At 42.9% G+C, this 18,245-nt stretch overlaps 1 protein-coding gene across 2 annotated transcripts in view; it reads right to left on the bottom strand.

The window, feature by feature from the left end:
- The window catches only part of SAG (S-antigen visual arrestin), a 72,012-nt gene that overhangs the window by 2,699 nt on the left and 51,068 nt on the right, over nt 1-18,245 (bottom strand). The window contains exons 13-14 of one of the 2 annotated variants that reach the window (XM_038747679.1): nt 14,956-15,011; nt 946-955 (exon numbers count right to left, since the gene is read on the bottom strand). In XM_038747679.1, coding sequence (XP_038603607.1) covers nt 946-955; nt 14,956-15,011 — 66 coding nt within the window. The remainder of the gene's footprint in view (nt 1-945; nt 956-14,955; nt 15,012-18,245) is intronic. The other variant, XM_038747671.1, reaches the window with a different exon arrangement.

The raw sequence follows: 18,245 nt of genomic DNA, 5'->3' as shown, positions 1-18,245 counted from the left end.
CCTCGTCCCCCTCTCCATCCCCCTCATCTTACCTCCTTCCCTTCCCCACAGCACCTGTATATATGTATATATGTTTGTATATATTTATTACTCTATTTATCTTACTTGTACATATCTATTCTATTTATTTTATTTTGTTAGTATGCTTGGTTTTGTTCTCTGTCTCCCCCTTCTAGACTGTGAGCCCGCTGTTGGGTAGGGACCGTCTCTATGTGTTGCCGACTTGTACTTCCCAAGCGCTTAGTACAGTGCTCTGCACACAGTAAGCGCTCAATAAATACAATTGATTGATTGATTGATTGATTGAGTTCTCTAGACTTTGAGTCCTTGTGGGCAGGGAATGTGTTTGCCAGCTGTATTGTATTGTACTCCTAGCAGGTAGTACAGTGCTCTGCACTCTGTAAATGCTCAATAAATCCACTGATTGAGAATGCAATTAGAGCGCATTTGAGTGTACATTAGTATTCATTCAATCATATTTATTGAGTGCTTACTGGGTGCAAAACACTGTCCTAAGTGCTTGGGAGAGTCCAATATAACAATAAACAGACACATTCCCGGTCCACAACGAGCATACCTACGTGAGTCTGTATGGGAGAGGACAAAGGAAATGGACCATCGGTCCACGAAACAATAAGATGAGGAAAAGCAGCGTGGCTCAATGGAAAGAGCCCGGGCTTTGGAGTCAGAGGTCCCGGGTTCGAATCCCGGCTCCACCACAAGCCTGCTGTGTGACCTTGGGCAAGTCACTTCACTTCTCTGAGCCTCCGTGACCTCATGTGTAAAAATGGGGATTAAGACTGTGAGCCCCACGTGGGACAACTTGATCACATTGTATCCGCCCCCCCCAGAGCTTAGAACAGTGCTTTGCACATAGTAAACGCTTAACAAATGCCATCATCATTATTATCATTATTATTAAAGGTGAGTGTCAAAATGCCATACCTCTCCTTTGCTGTAACCATCCCCAGGGGTTGAAGAAGGAGAAAAGACAGAAGGTTGTTAGCGTTCAGGAGGAAACAGTTTCCAAGTCACGGCTACGCTAGCAGCAGTTCTTGGGCAATAAGCAGGCACGGGGCCAGTTACAGTGAGTCTATTGCTTGAGGGATTACAAGGGTAATAAACGAACTCCACTGTCAATCCGGTCCACAACCACCGGTATGCAGAGGATAAACATACCTCCCCAGGCAGCAGACTTCAGCCAACTCTCCATTATCCACGCAAACGGCGCAGATTGCATCTCTTCCCGTGGATAATCAATTCCACAGATAATCCAGAAACCTTGTATCATTCAATCCCTTCAAGCTTCCCCACCACCACTACCGCCAAGACTTCCTAATAAGGAATTCTGTTCCATTTCATTAATTTGGGTTTTACAACCTCTCCTTCCTTCAAGTGAGAGTTCTAAGAACCTGCAAAATGGTCTCCAAGCCGATGACGGGAGCCCGGGGTCGGAAAATCGAAAACAGGGTAGAATCAGCTGTCGTGCCATTTAGGAGACCACACCTCATTAATACATTCAAAACCCCGTTGTTTGGGGTGCAAAGGAGGTGGGGGTGCGGGGCAACTTGGATTCGTCCTCCGGAAACTTTGTCGAAGCACTTTTTGTCAACGTCTACTCAAGCCTCTTGCCTTGTTTTACGCTGTCATCTCTGTATATATGTATATATGTTTGTACATATTTATTACTCTATTTATTTATTTATTTTACTTGTACATATCTATTCTATTTATTTTATTTTGTTAGTATGTTTGGTTTTGTTCTCTGTCTCCCCCTTTTAGACTGTGAGCCCAATGTTGGGTAGGGACTGTCTCTATATGTTGCCAATTTGTACTTCCCAAGCGCTTAGTACAGTGCTCTGCACATAGTAAGCACTCAATAAATACGATTGATGATGATGATCTCTGACCCATAGCGACTTCATGGACACATCTCTCTCAGAACTCCCCACCTCCGTCTGCAATTGTTCCGCAATGTATTTTCTTGGTTAAAATCTGGAAATGTTTTACCATTGCCTCCTTCAGCGCAGTAAACTTGAGTCTCTGCCCTCGACTCTCTCCCAGGCCGCTGCTGCCCAGCACAGACATCTTACCTCCTTCCCTTCCCCACAGCACCTGTATATATGTATATATGTTTGTTCATATTTATTACTCTATTTATTTATCTTACTTGTACATATCTATTCTATTTATTTTATTTTGTTAGTATATTTGGTTTTGTTCTCTGTCTCCCCCTTCTAGACTGTGAGCCCGCTGTTGGGTAGGAACTGTCTCTATGTGTTGCCGACTTGTACTTCCCAAGCGCTTAGTACAGTGCTCTGCACACAGTAAGCGCTCAATAAATACAATTGATGGATTGATTGATTGATTTTGACTTGTAGCGGATTGCCTTCCATCCGCTAGCCACTGGCCAAGTTAAGAATGGAGTGAGTAGGCCTCTGCTTGACTCTCCTTCCCACAGTTGAGACTGGTAGAGTACTGGAAACTCTCCAGGTGTGACCCTGAGAGGGGAACTCAAGCCTTATAATAATAATAATAATAATAATAATAATTGCAGTTTTTGTTAAGTGCTTACTGTGTGCCAGGCACTGTGCTAAGGGCTGGTGGTGGATACAAGCAAATCGGGTGAGACACAGTCCTTGTCTCACATAATAATAATAATAATGATGGCATTTATTAAGTGATAATAATAATAATAATGGCATCTATTAAGCGCTTACTATGTGCAAAGCACTGTTCTAAGCGCTGGGGAGGTCACAAGGTGATCGGGTTGTCCCACGTGGGGCTCACAGTCTTAACCCCCATTTTACAGATGAGGTGACGGAGGTCACACAGCAGACATGTGGCGGAGCCGGGATTCAAACCCATGACCTCTGACTCCAAAGCCCCTGCTCTTTCCACTGAGCCACACTGGTCACACAGCAGACAAGTGTCTATTTATTTTGTCAATGATGTGAATCCAGCTTTACCTCTATTTATTCTGATGACTTGACACCTGACCATGCGTTTTGTTTTGTTGTCTGTCTCCCCCTTCCAGACTGTGAGCCCGCTGTTGGGTAGGAACCGTCTCTATATGTTGCTGACTTGTACTTCCCAAGCGCTTAGTACAGAGCTCTGCACACCACTAGTAAGCGCTCAATAAATACGATTGATTGATTGATTGATTGACCTTTGAACTCCCAAGCCTGAGCTCTGTCCAATATGCCACAACATTTGCGGGTACACGCTAACTTGGTTCACATGTTAACACGTTGTCCCACCACTTACCACTTAAGTGACGGCCAAAGCGGATCATTTTTACGGCAACTGAGTTTCTTGGAAAACAGGTTGGCAGTTTGGGTCGTCCCAAATATTAGACAATTGGTTTTGGGCCAACATGTTTTCAACTTCACATACTTTACAATTAACAGCCCGGGAAAGCTCATAGCTAAAAGGTGCTGTTGGGGTGCAATAAAGCTTTTTCGGCCCACGTGTTTGAAATGACTGTGTCCTTCTTCAGCAAGACCTGCCAAATAAATGGCCATAAAAACTTTATAGCAGCCCACATGATTACATACTGCATTGGGGTACACCACTTCCTCTATTCTGCCTTTTGTCCCTCAGGGAGGCTTCCTTTCAAAATTTTCGGGCAAAGGTAATGAATGGGATGGAAAGGGCCTAGAGACCACTTTACACAAAGCAGAATCAATCAATCAATCAATCATATTTATTGAGCGCTTACTATGTGCAGAGCACTGTACTAAGCGTTTGGGAAGTACAAATTGGCAACATATAGAGACAGTTCCTACACAACACCTCCCTTTCTCAAGTTGAACCGTTTTTTTTTAACAGTCTGCAATCCGAAGCATAACCGATGCAAGACTTATGGTTCACTGACATTCGATTTCCCTGTGAAAAGCAACTTTTTTTAGAAGCTGTCTTATAAACACATGTTTTCAAAGGCTCTGCAGGCCTCCTGAACATCACACACATTTTTAATGCAGTATTTTGATAATAATAATAAAGGCATTTATTTAGCACTTACTACATGCAAAGCACTGTTCTAAGCGCTGGGGAGATTACAAAGTGATCAGGTTATGCCACGTGGGGCTCACAGTCTTAATCCCCATTTTACAGATAAGGTCTGAGGCACAGAGAAGTTAAGTGACTTGCCCAAAGTCACACAGCTGACAAGTGGCGGAGCTGGAATTTGAACCCATGACCTCTGATTCCAAAGCCCATGCTCTTTCCACCGAGCCATGATATAAGGGTAAATGAATAAAAACACACAGCCTGCATTTCTCCCAAATAAACAGGGGGAAAGTGATGGCAAAACACTTTCAGGCCTCGCTTTAATCCCAGATATTTGAAAAATAGTTTGAATTATTCCACAAACTCCAAATTTCAAGATGGGTGCGCCTCAGTTCTTTATCCAACACAACCTAATGCTCAATCCTAATGCTGCGCTACTTGCAAGGCATGGGGGAAGATAAAAATTGCTTGTTTAGTTTATGTAACTCAAAGTATCCATTAACTTATCCAGCTGAATATATGCTGCGCAGGCAAATCCACATTCCTATGAGACTCTTACAATACACCCTCTTTATTGTGCTTGCATGCCATCATTTTAACGTGGCATTGACGTAAGCATTTGTATTTCATTTCCCTTGGTGTGGGTTTCTTTTTTAAGGCAATAAATTAAAAAAAAACCCTCCCTGTAAACATGGTTTTCTAGAGTTTGCAATTGTAGGTTTTAAATACTACACCACTCAGTAGACACAAGTGCTGCAGTAATACAGTATTACACAAGAAAGTGTTTCCTTAGCTCCACCAGCAATTTAAGACATATAAGTTTCTTCTTTCTATATGAAGTCAGATTTTTCCATTTCCAACTTCTTTTTTTCTATTTTCCTGCACATGCGACATCTCATTGTCTTAAATTAAGTTTTCTCCAGACAGAAAACTCCTTCCGGGCAGGGAACAGGTCTACCAAATCTGTAGCAGGAAAGCAGCGAGGCGAGGTGCTCGGCACACAGTAAGCGCTCAATGAATACGACTGATCGATTAATCCTTCATTTTTTTTTTGAACACCGAAAGTTCTGTACCAGTTTCTTTTAGTGCAAGGAATATATCATTTTAATAGCTACCATCAGAAGATTGCCGGCATTAATTCAGACTTTCTAATTTGGGCAGAACCAAAGAACAATGAAAGACAAATAAATGAGAGATGGTTTTGAGAGGAAAGGTTAGGAATTTTAAGGTTGGTTGAATTACCTCCATTTTGCCTTAAATGGGAGGCAGAATGGCCTGTTGAAAAAGGTTTGGGACTGGAACTCGGGAAACCTGGGTTCTAATCTAAACCCTGTTATTGGTCTGATGTGTGACCTTGGACAAATCATTTAAATGGGGATAACATATCCCCTCCTCGTATTACTACTATTTAGACAGGGAATGGGCCCTATCTGATTATCTTGTCTCTATCCCAACATTTAACCCAGTGCTTTGGCATCTAGTAAGTAAGTAGTTAATACAATTACTGTTGCTGTTAATAATCACCATAATAATCACTTTAGCCTCATTTAAATGGGGATAACATACCTCCTCCTGGTATTACTACTATTTAGACAGGGAATGGGCCCTATCTGATTATCTTGTCTCTATCCCAACATTTAACCCGGTGCTTTGGCATCTAGTAAGTAAGTATTTAATACAATTACTGTTGCTGTTAATAATCACCATAATAATCACTTTAGCCTGGTATTTTAGCACGGCAAATATTTTGATTAGAAATAGTAGGAGACTGAATATAGGAGTATCCTAGTAGTAACATTTGCAGCTTAGCCCTAAATTTACATGTGGGTTTTGGGGGACGGTAGTGGTCCTCATTTACTATTCGGAGCAAAGCTTCGCTGGAATTTTGTGAATTTGCAGTGTGAATGGATAAAACATTTTACTCATCCAACAAATCATCATCATCAATCGTATTTATTGAGCGCTTACTGTGTGCAGAGCAGTGTACTAAGCGCTTGGGAAGTACAAGTTGGCAACATATAGAGACGGTCCCTACCCAACAGTGGGCTCACAGTCTAAAAGGGGGAGACAGAGAACAAAACCAAACATACTAACAAAATAAAATAAATAGAATAGATATGTACGAGTAAAATAAATAAATAAATAAATAAATAGAGTAACAAATATGTACAAACATATATACATATATACAGGTGCAGTGGGGAAGGGAAGAAGGTAAGATGGGGGGGATGGAGAGGGGGACGAGGGGGAGAGGAAGGAAGGGGCTCAAATCATTTACAAATCCAACATTTTACTCATCTGTAAAATGGGGATTAAGACTGTGACCCCCTGTGGGACAACCTGATCACCTTGTAACCTTCCCAGCGCTTGGAACAGTGCTTTGCACATAGTAAGCGCTTAATAAATTTCATTATTATTATTATTATTATTATTGATAATGGCAACATTTTTCTGATCTGTTATTAAGCACCACCATAAAAAATTAGGACATTACACCACGTAAGAAGCATAATTTTTGACAATTTTAGTGTAATTTTAGCTATTTCCATAAAGTGATGTATCTTGTACTGCTTGATGTGAAAAATGACTTTTTAGATAGACAATTAAGATCTCACCCGAGGCCTCTGGTACTCAGAAGTGACTTTTGGACAAGGATGTTTAAATTGACTAATCGGTGAAGTCAGAATTTGAGAAATTGTAGTGTTTTTTGTTTCTATTCCTGGTAAAAGGAAAATGAAAGACATTCTTCTGAGCAGCTTATTAAATAAATATGCTGAATCTTGGACGTAGATGAAATGAAGTGAGAGTGTAATGCAGATCGGGAAGAGACTGAAGAGAGAGCTCACCCATAAATGAATTTAATACCTGTAATAAGATATGATCTTAATGTCACCATGTCTAAGTTTTATGCATGTTTGCTATTTTGTTTACTCAACACCACTAATGTGCTGAACACTGAATCCAGACAAAAGGCAAAATTTTTCCAAAACATTTTTATCATTTTAAACAAGAAATCTGCAAATCAATCAATTAATGGTGTTTATTGAGCACTTACTATAATAATAATGATGATGATGATGGTACTTGTTAAGTGCTTACTATATGCCAAGCACTATTCTAAGCACTGAGGTAGATACAAGGTTATCAGGTTGTCCCATGTGGGGCTCAGTCTTAATCCCCATTTTACAGATGAGGGAAATGAGGCACAGAGAAGTTTAGTGACTTGCCCAAAGTCACACAGCTGATAAGTGGTGGAGCCGGGATTAGAACCCATGATCTCTGACTCTCAAGCCAGTGCTTCTTCCATAAGACCATCTCTATATGTTGCCAACTTGTACTTCCCAAGTGTTTAGTACAGTGCTCTGTACACAGTAAGCGCTCAATAAATATGATTGAATGAATGAATGAAATGCATTAAGCCACGTTGCTTCACAGCACTGTACTAAGCATTTGGGAGAGTACAATATAGAAGAATTAGCAGATGCATTCCCTGCCCATAATGAGCTTACAGTCTAGAAGGGGGAGCAGACATTACCTCAACTGTAAAATGGGGATGAAGAAAGTGAGCCATGTGTGAGACATGACTGTGTCCAACTGGATTTGCTTGTATCCACTGCAGCGCATAGTATGGTGCCTGGCACATAGTAAGTGCTTAACAAATACAAAATATAAATCAGTAATTAATAATATGCAATTTAAAGATATATACATAAGTGCTGTGGGATTGGGGGTCCCAAAGGTCACAGATAATAATAATAATAATTATGGCAGTTAAGTGCTTACCATGTGCCAAGCACTGTTCTAAGTGCTGGGATAACTAATAATAATAATAATGTTGGTATTTGTTAAGTGCTTAGGAGGCCTTCCCAGACTGAGCCCTTTCCATCCCCCCCATCTTACCTCCTTCCCTTCCCCACAGCACCTGTATATATGTATATATGTCTGTACATATTTATTACTCTATTTATTTATTTATCTTACTTGTACATATCTATTCTATTTATTTTATTTTGTTAGTATGTTTGGTTTTGTTCTCTGTCTCCCCCTTCTAGACTGTGAGCCCACTGTTGGGTAGGGACCGTCTCTATATGTTGCCAATTTGTACTTCCCAAGCGCTTAGTACAGTGCTCTGCACACAGTAAGTGCTCAATAAATACGATTGATTGATTGATTGATTGATTGATTGATGTGCCAAGCACTCTTCTAAGCACTGGGGGGGATACAAGGTAATCAAGGTTGTCCCACGTGGGGCTCACAGTCTTAATCCCCATTTTACAGATGAGGGAACTGAGGCACAGAGAAGTGAGATGACTTGCCCAAAGTCACACAGCTGACAGGTGGAAGAGTGGGGATTAGAACTCTATTTTATTTGTACATATTTACTATTCTACTTATTTTATTTTGTTAATATGTTTTGTTTTGTTGTCTGTCTCCCCCTTCTAGACTGCGAGCCCGTTGTTGGGTAGGGACCATCTCTATATGTTGCCGACTTGTAATAATAATAATAATAATAATTATGGCATTTATTAAGCACTTACTATGTGCCAAGCACTGTTCTAAGTGCTGGGGAGCTTACAAGGTGATCAGGTTGTCCCATGGGGGGCTCACAGTCTTCATCCCCATTTTACAGATGAGCTAACTGAGGCCCAGAGAAGTTAAGTGACTTGCCCAAAGTCACACAGCTGACAACTGGCGGAGCCAGGATTTGAACCCAAGACCTCTGACTCCAAAGCCCAGGTTCTTTCCATTGAGCCATGCTGCTTCTCTACTTCCCAAGCGCTTAGCACAGTGCTCTGCACACAGTAAGCGCTCAATAAATATGATTGAATGAATGAATTAATGAACATATGACCTCTGACTCCAAGGTAATAAGGTTGGACACAGTCCCTGTCCTACATGGGGTTCCCAGTCTCAATCCCCGTTTTACAGATGAGGTAACTGAGGCCTAGAGAAGTGAAGAGGCTTGCCCAAGGTCACACAGCAGGCATGTGACGGAGCAGGGATTAGAACCCGCGACCTCTGACTCCCAAGCCTGTGTGGTCTTGCCACTAGGCCAGAAGTGAGAGCAAGCGGAGCCTGGCTTTGTGCTAAAACCCCAAGTGGCAAGAGCACCAAAAACATTTTTGGAGTATCCACTGGGAATCTGGTGAAGAAATATCAGAAGCTCTGAGAAAATTTAGATTTTCCCTAACCCCAATCCCAAACCATGCTGTGCAGGAAGATTTAATAAAGCTGCATCATGCCTTGGGGAAATCACGTGGTATTGTTTTATTACAGTATTGCCTTGACTTCCTATGAGATATTTTCCAGCCTCCAAGTAGCTCCTAGATTTGGCTTTAGTCAGGCATTTCAAATTCCTCTTCTCTTCTAATAACGACACATTATGAGGGACATAGCTGGGAGAGGTGTCATTTTGAGGCAATACTGAAGCCCAACAGTGAAGTCTAAATGGATGGAAAATCAGTACATTTCTATCCTACTTATTTTATTTTGTTGGTATGTTTGGTTCTGTTCTCTGTCTCCCCCTTTTAGACTGTGAGCCCACTGTTGGGTAGGGACTGTCTCTATGTGATGCCAATTTGTACTTCCCAAGCGCTTAGTACAGTGCTCTGCACATAGTAAGCGCTCAATAAATACGATTGATTGATTGATCAGAGGGGAAGCTGAAAGGATGTCTCAACTTCCTAGAATAAGGGATATGACTCGCCTACTAGTAGGAGCAAGAGCTGGAGAGGCTAGAGATCTAGGTTCCGGAGTGGCCCTGCAACTGGCCTGCTGTGTAAACTCAGGCAAGAAAAGACCAGTTTACAATCACCCCACAATCCAGGTCCCCCGGAGCCGACCCCTTTCCCGCGTCCTCCCTCTGGTTTGGAACTTCCTCCTCTTCCATATTCACCAGCACTTCCCACCTTCAAAGCCGTATTAAGGCTACATCTCCTCCAAGAGGCCTTCCCCAATTAATTCCTCTTTTTCCCGGCTCCCTCTCCCTTCTGCATCATTTATGTGCTTGGATCTGTGACCTTGGACATCTGGCACTCGCCCCTCCCTCAACCCCACAGCATGTACGCACCTATCTAAAAATTATACATTATAAATAATAATAATAATAATAATAATAATAATGGCATTTATTAAGCGCTTACTATGTGCAAAGCACTGTTCTAAGCGCTGGGGAGGTTACAAGCTGATCAGGTTGTCCCACGGGGGGCTCACAGCCTTAATCCCCATTTTACAGATGAGGGAACTGGGGCACAGAGAAGTGAAGTGACTTGCCCAAAGTCACACAGCTGACAATTGGCGGAGCCGGGATTCGAACCCGTAACCTGACTCCAAAGCCCGTGCTCTTTCCACTGAGCCACACTGCTACAGTGCTCTGCACAGTAATAATAATGGTGGCATTTATTAAGCGCTTACTATGTGCAAAGGACTGTTCTAAGAGCTGGGGAGGTTACAAGGTGATCAGGTTGCCCCGGGGGGGCTCACAGTCTTAATCCCCGTTTTACAGATGAGGGAACTGAGGCGCAGAGAATCAATCAATCGTATTTATTGAGCGCTTACTGTGTGCAGAGCCCTGTACTCAGCGCTTGGGAATAATGATAATAATAATAATAATGGCATTTATTAAGTGCTTACTATGTGCAAAGCACTGTTCTAAGCGCTGGGGAATAATGCTAATAATAATAATGGCATTTATTAAGTGCTTACTATGTGCAAACCACTGTTCTAAGTGCTGGGGAGGTTACAAGGTGATCAGGTTGTCCCACGTGGGGCTCACAGTCTTCATCCCCATTTTCCAGATGAGGTAACTGAGGCACAGAGAAGTGAAGTGACTTGCCCAAAGTCACACAGCTGACAACTGGTGGAGCCGGGATATGAACCCATGACCTCTGATTCCAAAAGCCTGCACTCTTTTCCACTGAGCCATGCTGCTTCTCGTGAAATGATTTATTTATATGAATGTCTGTCTCCCTCTTTAGACTGTAAGCTTGTTGTGGGCAGGGAATATGTCCACAAACTTTGCCACAATAATGATAATAATATGTTGGCATTTGTTAAGTGCTTACTATGTGCAAAGCACTGCTCTAAGCGCTGGGGTAGATACAAGGTGATCAGGTTGTCCCACGGGGGGCTCACAGTCTTCATCCCCATTTTACAGATGAGGGAACTGAGGCACAGAGAAGTGAAGTGACTTGCCACACAGCTGACAAGTGACAGAGCCGGGATTTGAACCCACGACCTCTGACTCCAAAGCCCGGCCTCTTTTCCACTGAGCCACGCACTTGGTACATTCACGCAATTGTAATTATTGGGTGTTGACTGTGAGCACTTACAGTGCTCTGCACACACTAACACCACTGATTGACTGATACGTCCCGTAATATTTGTTGAATTTCCACCCCATACATGTCACTAGGCCCTGATATTAGGTCATCACTGCTGGTGAGTAAATTCCCTACCTGCCCCTTCCACTTTATATTTTGAGGAACGGAGTCTGGTTGTATTTTGGGAGAACTCTGAGGTAGAGAAGCAGCGTGGCTTAGTAGGAAAGAGCATGGGCTTGGAGTCAGAGGTCATGGGTTCAAATCCCAGCTCCGCCAGTTGTCAGCTGTGTGACTTTGGGCAAGTCACTTCACTTCTCTGTGCCTCAGTTACCTCATCTGGAAAATGGGGATTAAATCTGTGAGCCCCACGAGGGCAACCTGATCACCTTGTAACCTCCCCAGCGCTTAGAACAGTGCTTTGCACATAGTAAACGCTTAATAAATGCCATTATATTATATATTACCGTCATCTGTAAAATGGGGATGATAACTCCTTCCTCTCCCTGCCTCACTTGGGAGGAGAAAGTGAGGCAATGTAAAAGTGCATCAGAAAAGAAAAAGACACAGTACAAATTCAAGATATTATTGCTATTGTTATCCTTATCTGTTCTGTGCCTTGGTCGCACCTGGAAAGTTTCCAGTAATCTACCAGTCTTGACTACAGGAGGGAGAGTCAAGCAGAGGCCTATCCATTCAGTGCGTTATACATAGTAAGCGCTTAACAAATGCCATCATATTTTTACCAAGAAAATTCTATGGATCCACTACCAGAATGATTGCAGATGGATCCGGGGTGTTCGGAGAGAGATGCATCCATGGTGTCACTATGGGTCGGAGACAACTCGATGACATAAGACCAGACCAGCCTTGGTTTCTCTTTCAAAGCTGGGTTACATCTGCTCTCTCTTTTCGAGGGATATTGTAATAATTCGTGAGATTATGTCCCAATTCTCAGACCAGCCTCGGTTTCTCTTTTAAAGCTGGGTTACATTTGGTCTCTATGTCTCAATCCTCAGAAACAGGCATTTTTCTGGAACTTCCTTTTTTAAAAAAAATGATGTGGGTAAATTAATTTAGTGACCAAAGTTGTAGAGGGTAGGAATTAGTATCAATGTGGAGACTTTGGAGCCTCTTGAAAGAGAATTTGGAGTTTTGTTGCTCTGGTGAGGTAAAAAAAAAAAAGAAGAATGAGTATTTTTAGATCAGGAAATTGTGTTTTATGGTGGATTTATACTCCAATTGGGCATCTGAAAGGAATAAAGGAGAGGCTTGTTCATACCGTGTAAGTTGTATAAACAAACTTGTTGGTCTCAATATGGGTATTGATGAAGTCTGTATACTGTTACAGGACACACCATAGGCTTGTTCATACCGTGTAAGTTGTATAAACAAACTTGTTGGTCTCAATATGGGTATTGATGAAGTCTGTATACTGTTACAGGACACACCATGTCACATTCTATCATCTAGATTGACAAACGATGTAGGAAGAACATTCCTTAATTTTCTTACAGCATTCTACCCCAAATGTTTAGTTAAAACATGAATGTGTATGGTTTTTTTGATGGTATTTGTTAAGCACTTACGATGTACCAGGCACTGTACTAAGCACTGGGGTAGATACAAGATAATCAGGTTGGACACAGTCCAGGTCCCACATGGGGGCTCATATTCTTAACCCCCATTTTACAGATGAGGTAACTGAGGCACAGAGAAGTGACTTGTCCAAGATCTCTCCTGTTTGAAGCCCTTTGAACATGTATCAATCAAACAAGAGACAGCAGAGAAGCAGCATGGATAGAGCAGGGGCCTGGAAATCAGAAGGACCTAGGTTCTAATTCTGACTCTGCACTGTCTGCTATGTGACCTTGGGTAAGTCACTTAACCTCTCTGTACCTTGTGCATATAGCTATAATTCTATTTATTCTGAAGGTTTTGACACCTGTCTACCTGTTTTGTGCTGTTGTCTGTCTCCCCCTTCTAGACTGTGAGCCTGTTGTTGGGTAGGGACCATCTCTATATGTTGCCGATTTGTACTTCCCAAGCACTTAGTAAGGTGCTCTGCACACAGTAAGTGATCAATAAATACGATTGAATGAATAATAATAATAATGTTATTATTATTATTAGCCCCACGGCAGCGTGGCTCAGTGGAAAGAGCCCGGGCTTTGGAGTCAGAGGTCACGGGTTCAAATCCCAGCTCTGCCAATTGTCAGCTGTGTGACTTTGGGCAAGTCACTTGGCTTCTCTGGGCCTCAGTGACCTCATCTGTAAAATGGGGATGAAGACTGTGAGCCCCCCAAGGGGCAACCTGATCGCCTTGTTACCTCCCCAGCGCTTAGAACAGTGCTTTGCACATAGTAAGCACTTAATAAATGCCATTATTATTATTATGATTATTATGTTGGTATTTGTTAAGCGCTTACTATGTGCCAAGCACTGTTCTAAGCACTAGGGTAAATACAAGGCAATCAGGTTGTCCCATGTGGGGCTCACAGTATTAATCCCCATTTTACAGATGAAGGAATTGAGGCACAGAGAAGTGAAGTGACTTGCCAAAAGTCACACAGCCGACATGTGAGGGAGCCGGGATTAGAACCCATGACCTCTGACTTCCAAGCCTGGGCTCTGACCACTAAGCCACGCTGCTGAATGAATGAATCTGTAAAATGGAGACTAAGAATTTGAATTCCAACTGGGACGTGGCCTGTGTTTAACCTGATTAGCTTGTATCTACCCCACTGAGCTTAGTACAGTGCCTGGTACATAGTAAGCACTTAACAGATACTGTAAAAAAAAGTTAGTTGGGGAGACAGGCATTAATATAAATGAATAATTTATAGAGCTGTCCATATCTATATGTACATTCATATATCATATGAATATGCGTGGCTTAGTGGAAAGAGCACGGGCTTTGGAGACAGAGGTCATGAGTTCAAGTCCCAGCTCCGCCACTTAGCTGTGTGAATTTGGGCAACTCACTTCACTTCTCTGTGCCTCAGTTCCCTCATCTGTAAAATGGGGATTAAGACTGTGAGCCCCCCGTGGGACAACCTGATCACGTTGTAACCTCCCCGGCGCTTAGAACAGTGCTTAGTACATAGTAAGCGCTTAATAAATGCTATTATTATATCGCAAATGAATTCCTTAATCCAAAATGTCCCAGATTTGTCAAATTCATTCATTCAATCACATTTATTGACCGTTTACTGTGTGCAAAGCACTGTACTAAGTGCTGGTGAGAGTACAACAGAACAACAAACAGTCGCATTCCTGCCCACGATGAGCTCACAGTCTAGAAGGGGAGACGGGCATTAATATACATAAATAAATAAATGTGTTGCATCACCACCATTCTGTTTTGCCCTTTCACACTGTTTACACCCCAGGCTATCCCCAGGGCTCAGAAGAGCAGTTAAAGTCTCTGGGATTAGAGTGAATTAATTAGATTTAATTAGATTGAAACCCAATTTAGAGCTTGGGGTTCAGAAGAACTCAGGACACCTCGTTCTGGCTTCCACCCCATTCCCCCCTACTCCCTGATTAGGGACCAACTGGAGAAGTAGCCCTATAATGTCGTCAGACTTAATTAGTGTGAGGGCAGAGCTGTGGAGGGACTGACCTGAATCTTCAGGATGAGGGTGCATGAGACGGAATGGCAGTTCTGTGCCCACTTCACTGAAAGAAAAGGAAAGGATTGGAGTTACTGAATAAATAATATTTATGGTGTTTGTTAAGCGCTTACTATGTGCCAAGCATTGTCCAAAGCGCTGGGGTAGATACAAGGTCATCAGGTTGCGTCACGGGGGGCTCACGGTCTTAATCCCCATTTTCCAGATGAGGTAACTGAGGCACAGAGAAGCTAAGTGGCTTGCCCAAGGTCACACAGCAGACCATGGCAGAGGGGGGATTAGAATCAATCAACCAATCAATCAATCATATTTATTGAGTGCTTACAGTGTGCAGAGCACTGTACTAAGCGCTTGGGAAGTACAAGTTGGCAACATAGAACTCACGTCCTCTGACTCTCAAGCCCTAAATACCATATATTGGAGCAGCAGCGTGGCTCAGTGGAAAGAGCACGGGCTTTGGAGTCAGAGGTCATGGGTTCGAATCCCAACTCCACCACGTGTCTGCTGTGTGACCTTGGGCAAGTCACTTAACTTCTCTGAGCCTCAGTTACCTCATCTGTAAAATGGGGATTAAGACTGTGAGCCCCACGTGGGACAACTTGATCACCCTGTAACCCCCCCAGTGCTTAGAACAGTGCTCTGCACATAGTAAGCGCTTAACAAATGCCATTATTATTATTATTATTGTATACACACAGGAAACAAAAGGCACGTCTGTCTATGCAGGGATTTGGATTATTTTCTTCATAGAAATGCACTGGAATGTAGATCAGAGCCTTTGATACTGAGAATAGAAAAATATCTCTTGCATAGGATTTATTCAGTCATTCAATCATATGTACTGAGCACTTACTTTGTGCAGAGCACTGTATTACGTGCTTGGGAGACTATACTATAACAATAAACCGACCCATTCCCTGCCCACAGTGAGCTCACAGTCTAGAGGGGGAGATTGACATTAATATAAATAAATAATTTACAGATATGAACATAAATGTTTTGGGACTGGCCCCCTCTCCGTCCCCCCTGCCTTACCTTCTTCCCTTCCCCACAGCACCTGTATATATGTATATATGTTTGTATGTATTTATTACTCTATTTATTTTACTTGTACATATTTATTTTATTTATTTTATTTTGCTAATATGCTTTTTCTTGTCTGTCTCCCCCTTCTAGACTGTGAGCCCACTGTTGGGTAGGGACCGTCTCTATATGTTGCCAACTTGTACTTCCCAAGCGCTTAGTACAGTGCCTTGCACACAGTAAGTGCTCAATAAATACGATTGATTGAATGAATGAATGAACAAAGGGAGCAAGTTAGGGTGACACAGAATCGGGTGGGAGAAGAGGAAAGAAGAGCTTACTCAGGGAAGGCCTTTTGGAGGAAAAAGGAATATCTTTCAGTCAGGCAAACTCCCAAGTCAAGAAGAAAGTCTAGATGAGGATGTAAATCTGATCTAATCTGTTCTTCTAGACTGTGAGCCCACTTCTAGACTGTGAGCCCATTGTTGGGTAGGGACTATCTCTATATGTTGCCAACTTGCACTTCCCAAGCGCTTAGTACAGTGCTCTGTACACAGAAAGCGCTCAATAAGTACGATTGATTGATTGATTGATCTAATACTTATTAGCCTTTGCTCTGCTGAGCAAACTCCTCTGATTAGCTATTTGTTATGACCATTAAAAGTAGGTATTTTTTACAAAATTTCTTCAAAGTGACTTCAGGTTTGTCCTGGCAAACATGGTCATAGATGCTTAGTAAATAGTTATTCATTCTTTCATTTAACCGTATTTATTGAGCACTTACTGTATAATAATAATGGCATTTATTAAGTGCTTACTATGTGCTGTTCTAAGGGCTGAATGCAGAGCACTGTACTAAGCACTTGGAAAGTACAGTTCAGCAATAAAGAGAGACAATCCCTGCCCACATGGCAGGGGTCTAGAAGGGGAAGACAGACATCAAAACAAGTGAACAGGCATCAATATAAATAAATAGAATTATAGATATATACATAAGTGCTGTGGGGTGGGGAGAGGAGGAGAAGAGCAAAAGGGAGCGAGTTGATGTGACGTGGAAGGGAGGGGGAGCTGAGGAAAAGGGGGCTTAGTCTGGGAAGACCTCCTGGAGGAGGTGAGCCTTCAGTAGGGCTTTGAAGGGGGGAAGAGTGATTGCTTGGTGGATGTGAAGTGGGAGGGTGTTCCAGGCCAGAGGTTTGATTTAAGCCAGGGGTTGACGGTGGGACACGCTAGAACAAGGCACAGTGAGCAGGTTAGCACCAGAGGAGTGGAGTATGTGGGCTGGGATGTAGGAGGAGAGAAGGGAGGTGAGAGAAGGGAGGTGAGATAAGAAGGTGAAAGGTGATGGAGAACTTTGAAGCCAATAGTGGGGAGTTTTTGTTTGATATGGAGGGTTGATAGGTAACCACTGGGGATTTTGGAGGAGGTGGGGTAACATGCCGTGGACGTTTCTGTAGAAAGATATTCCGGGCAATAGAGTGAAGTATGGACTGAAGCGGAGAGAGGCAAGAGGTTGGGAGACCAGAAAGGAGGCTGATACAGTAATCCAGTCAGGTCAGGATGAGTGACTGTACTAACAAGGTAGCAGTTTGGATAGTGAGGAAAGGGCAGATCTTGGCGATACTATGAAGGTGAGACTGGCAGGATTTGGTGAATTTGGCTATGTGGGGTGAATGAGAGAGCGGAGTCAAGGATGATGCCAAGTTTGCAGGCTTGTGTGATGGGAAGGATGGTAGTGCCGTCTACAGTGACAGGAAAGTCTGGGAGAGGACAGGGTTTGGGAGGGAAGATGAGGAGCTCAGTCGTGGACATGTTGAGTTTTAGGTGGTGGGTGGACATCCAAGTGGAGATGTCCTGAAGGCAGGAGGAGATGTGAGCCTGGAGGGAGGGGGAGAGAACAGCGGAGGAGTTATAGATTTGGTTGGCATCCACAGAGATGATAGTTGAAGCCATGGGAGCAAATGAGTTCTCCAAGGGAGTGAGTGTAGAAGGAGAATAGAAGGGGACCAAGAACTGAATCTTGAGAGACCCCCACAGTTAGGGGATGGGAGGGGGAGGAGGAACCCACAAATGAGACTGAGAATGAAAGGCCAGAGAGATAAGAGAAGGGGGTGAACCACAGTGTCAAAGGCAGCTGAGAGGTCGAGGAGGATTACGTTAGAGTGCTTTCTATTTGCCATGCACTGTTCTAAGCATTGGGGAAGATATAAGCAAATTGGCTTGGACATAGTCCCTGTCCCTAGTGGGGCTCACAGTCTCA

Source organism: Tachyglossus aculeatus, chromosome 1 (genome assembly GCF_015852505.1).
Source record: "Tachyglossus aculeatus isolate mTacAcu1 chromosome 1, mTacAcu1.pri, whole genome shotgun sequence".
Classification (NCBI taxonomy): Eukaryota; Metazoa; Chordata; class Mammalia; order Monotremata; family Tachyglossidae; genus Tachyglossus; species Tachyglossus aculeatus.
This window is presented reverse-complemented; position numbering and strand designations above follow the sequence as displayed.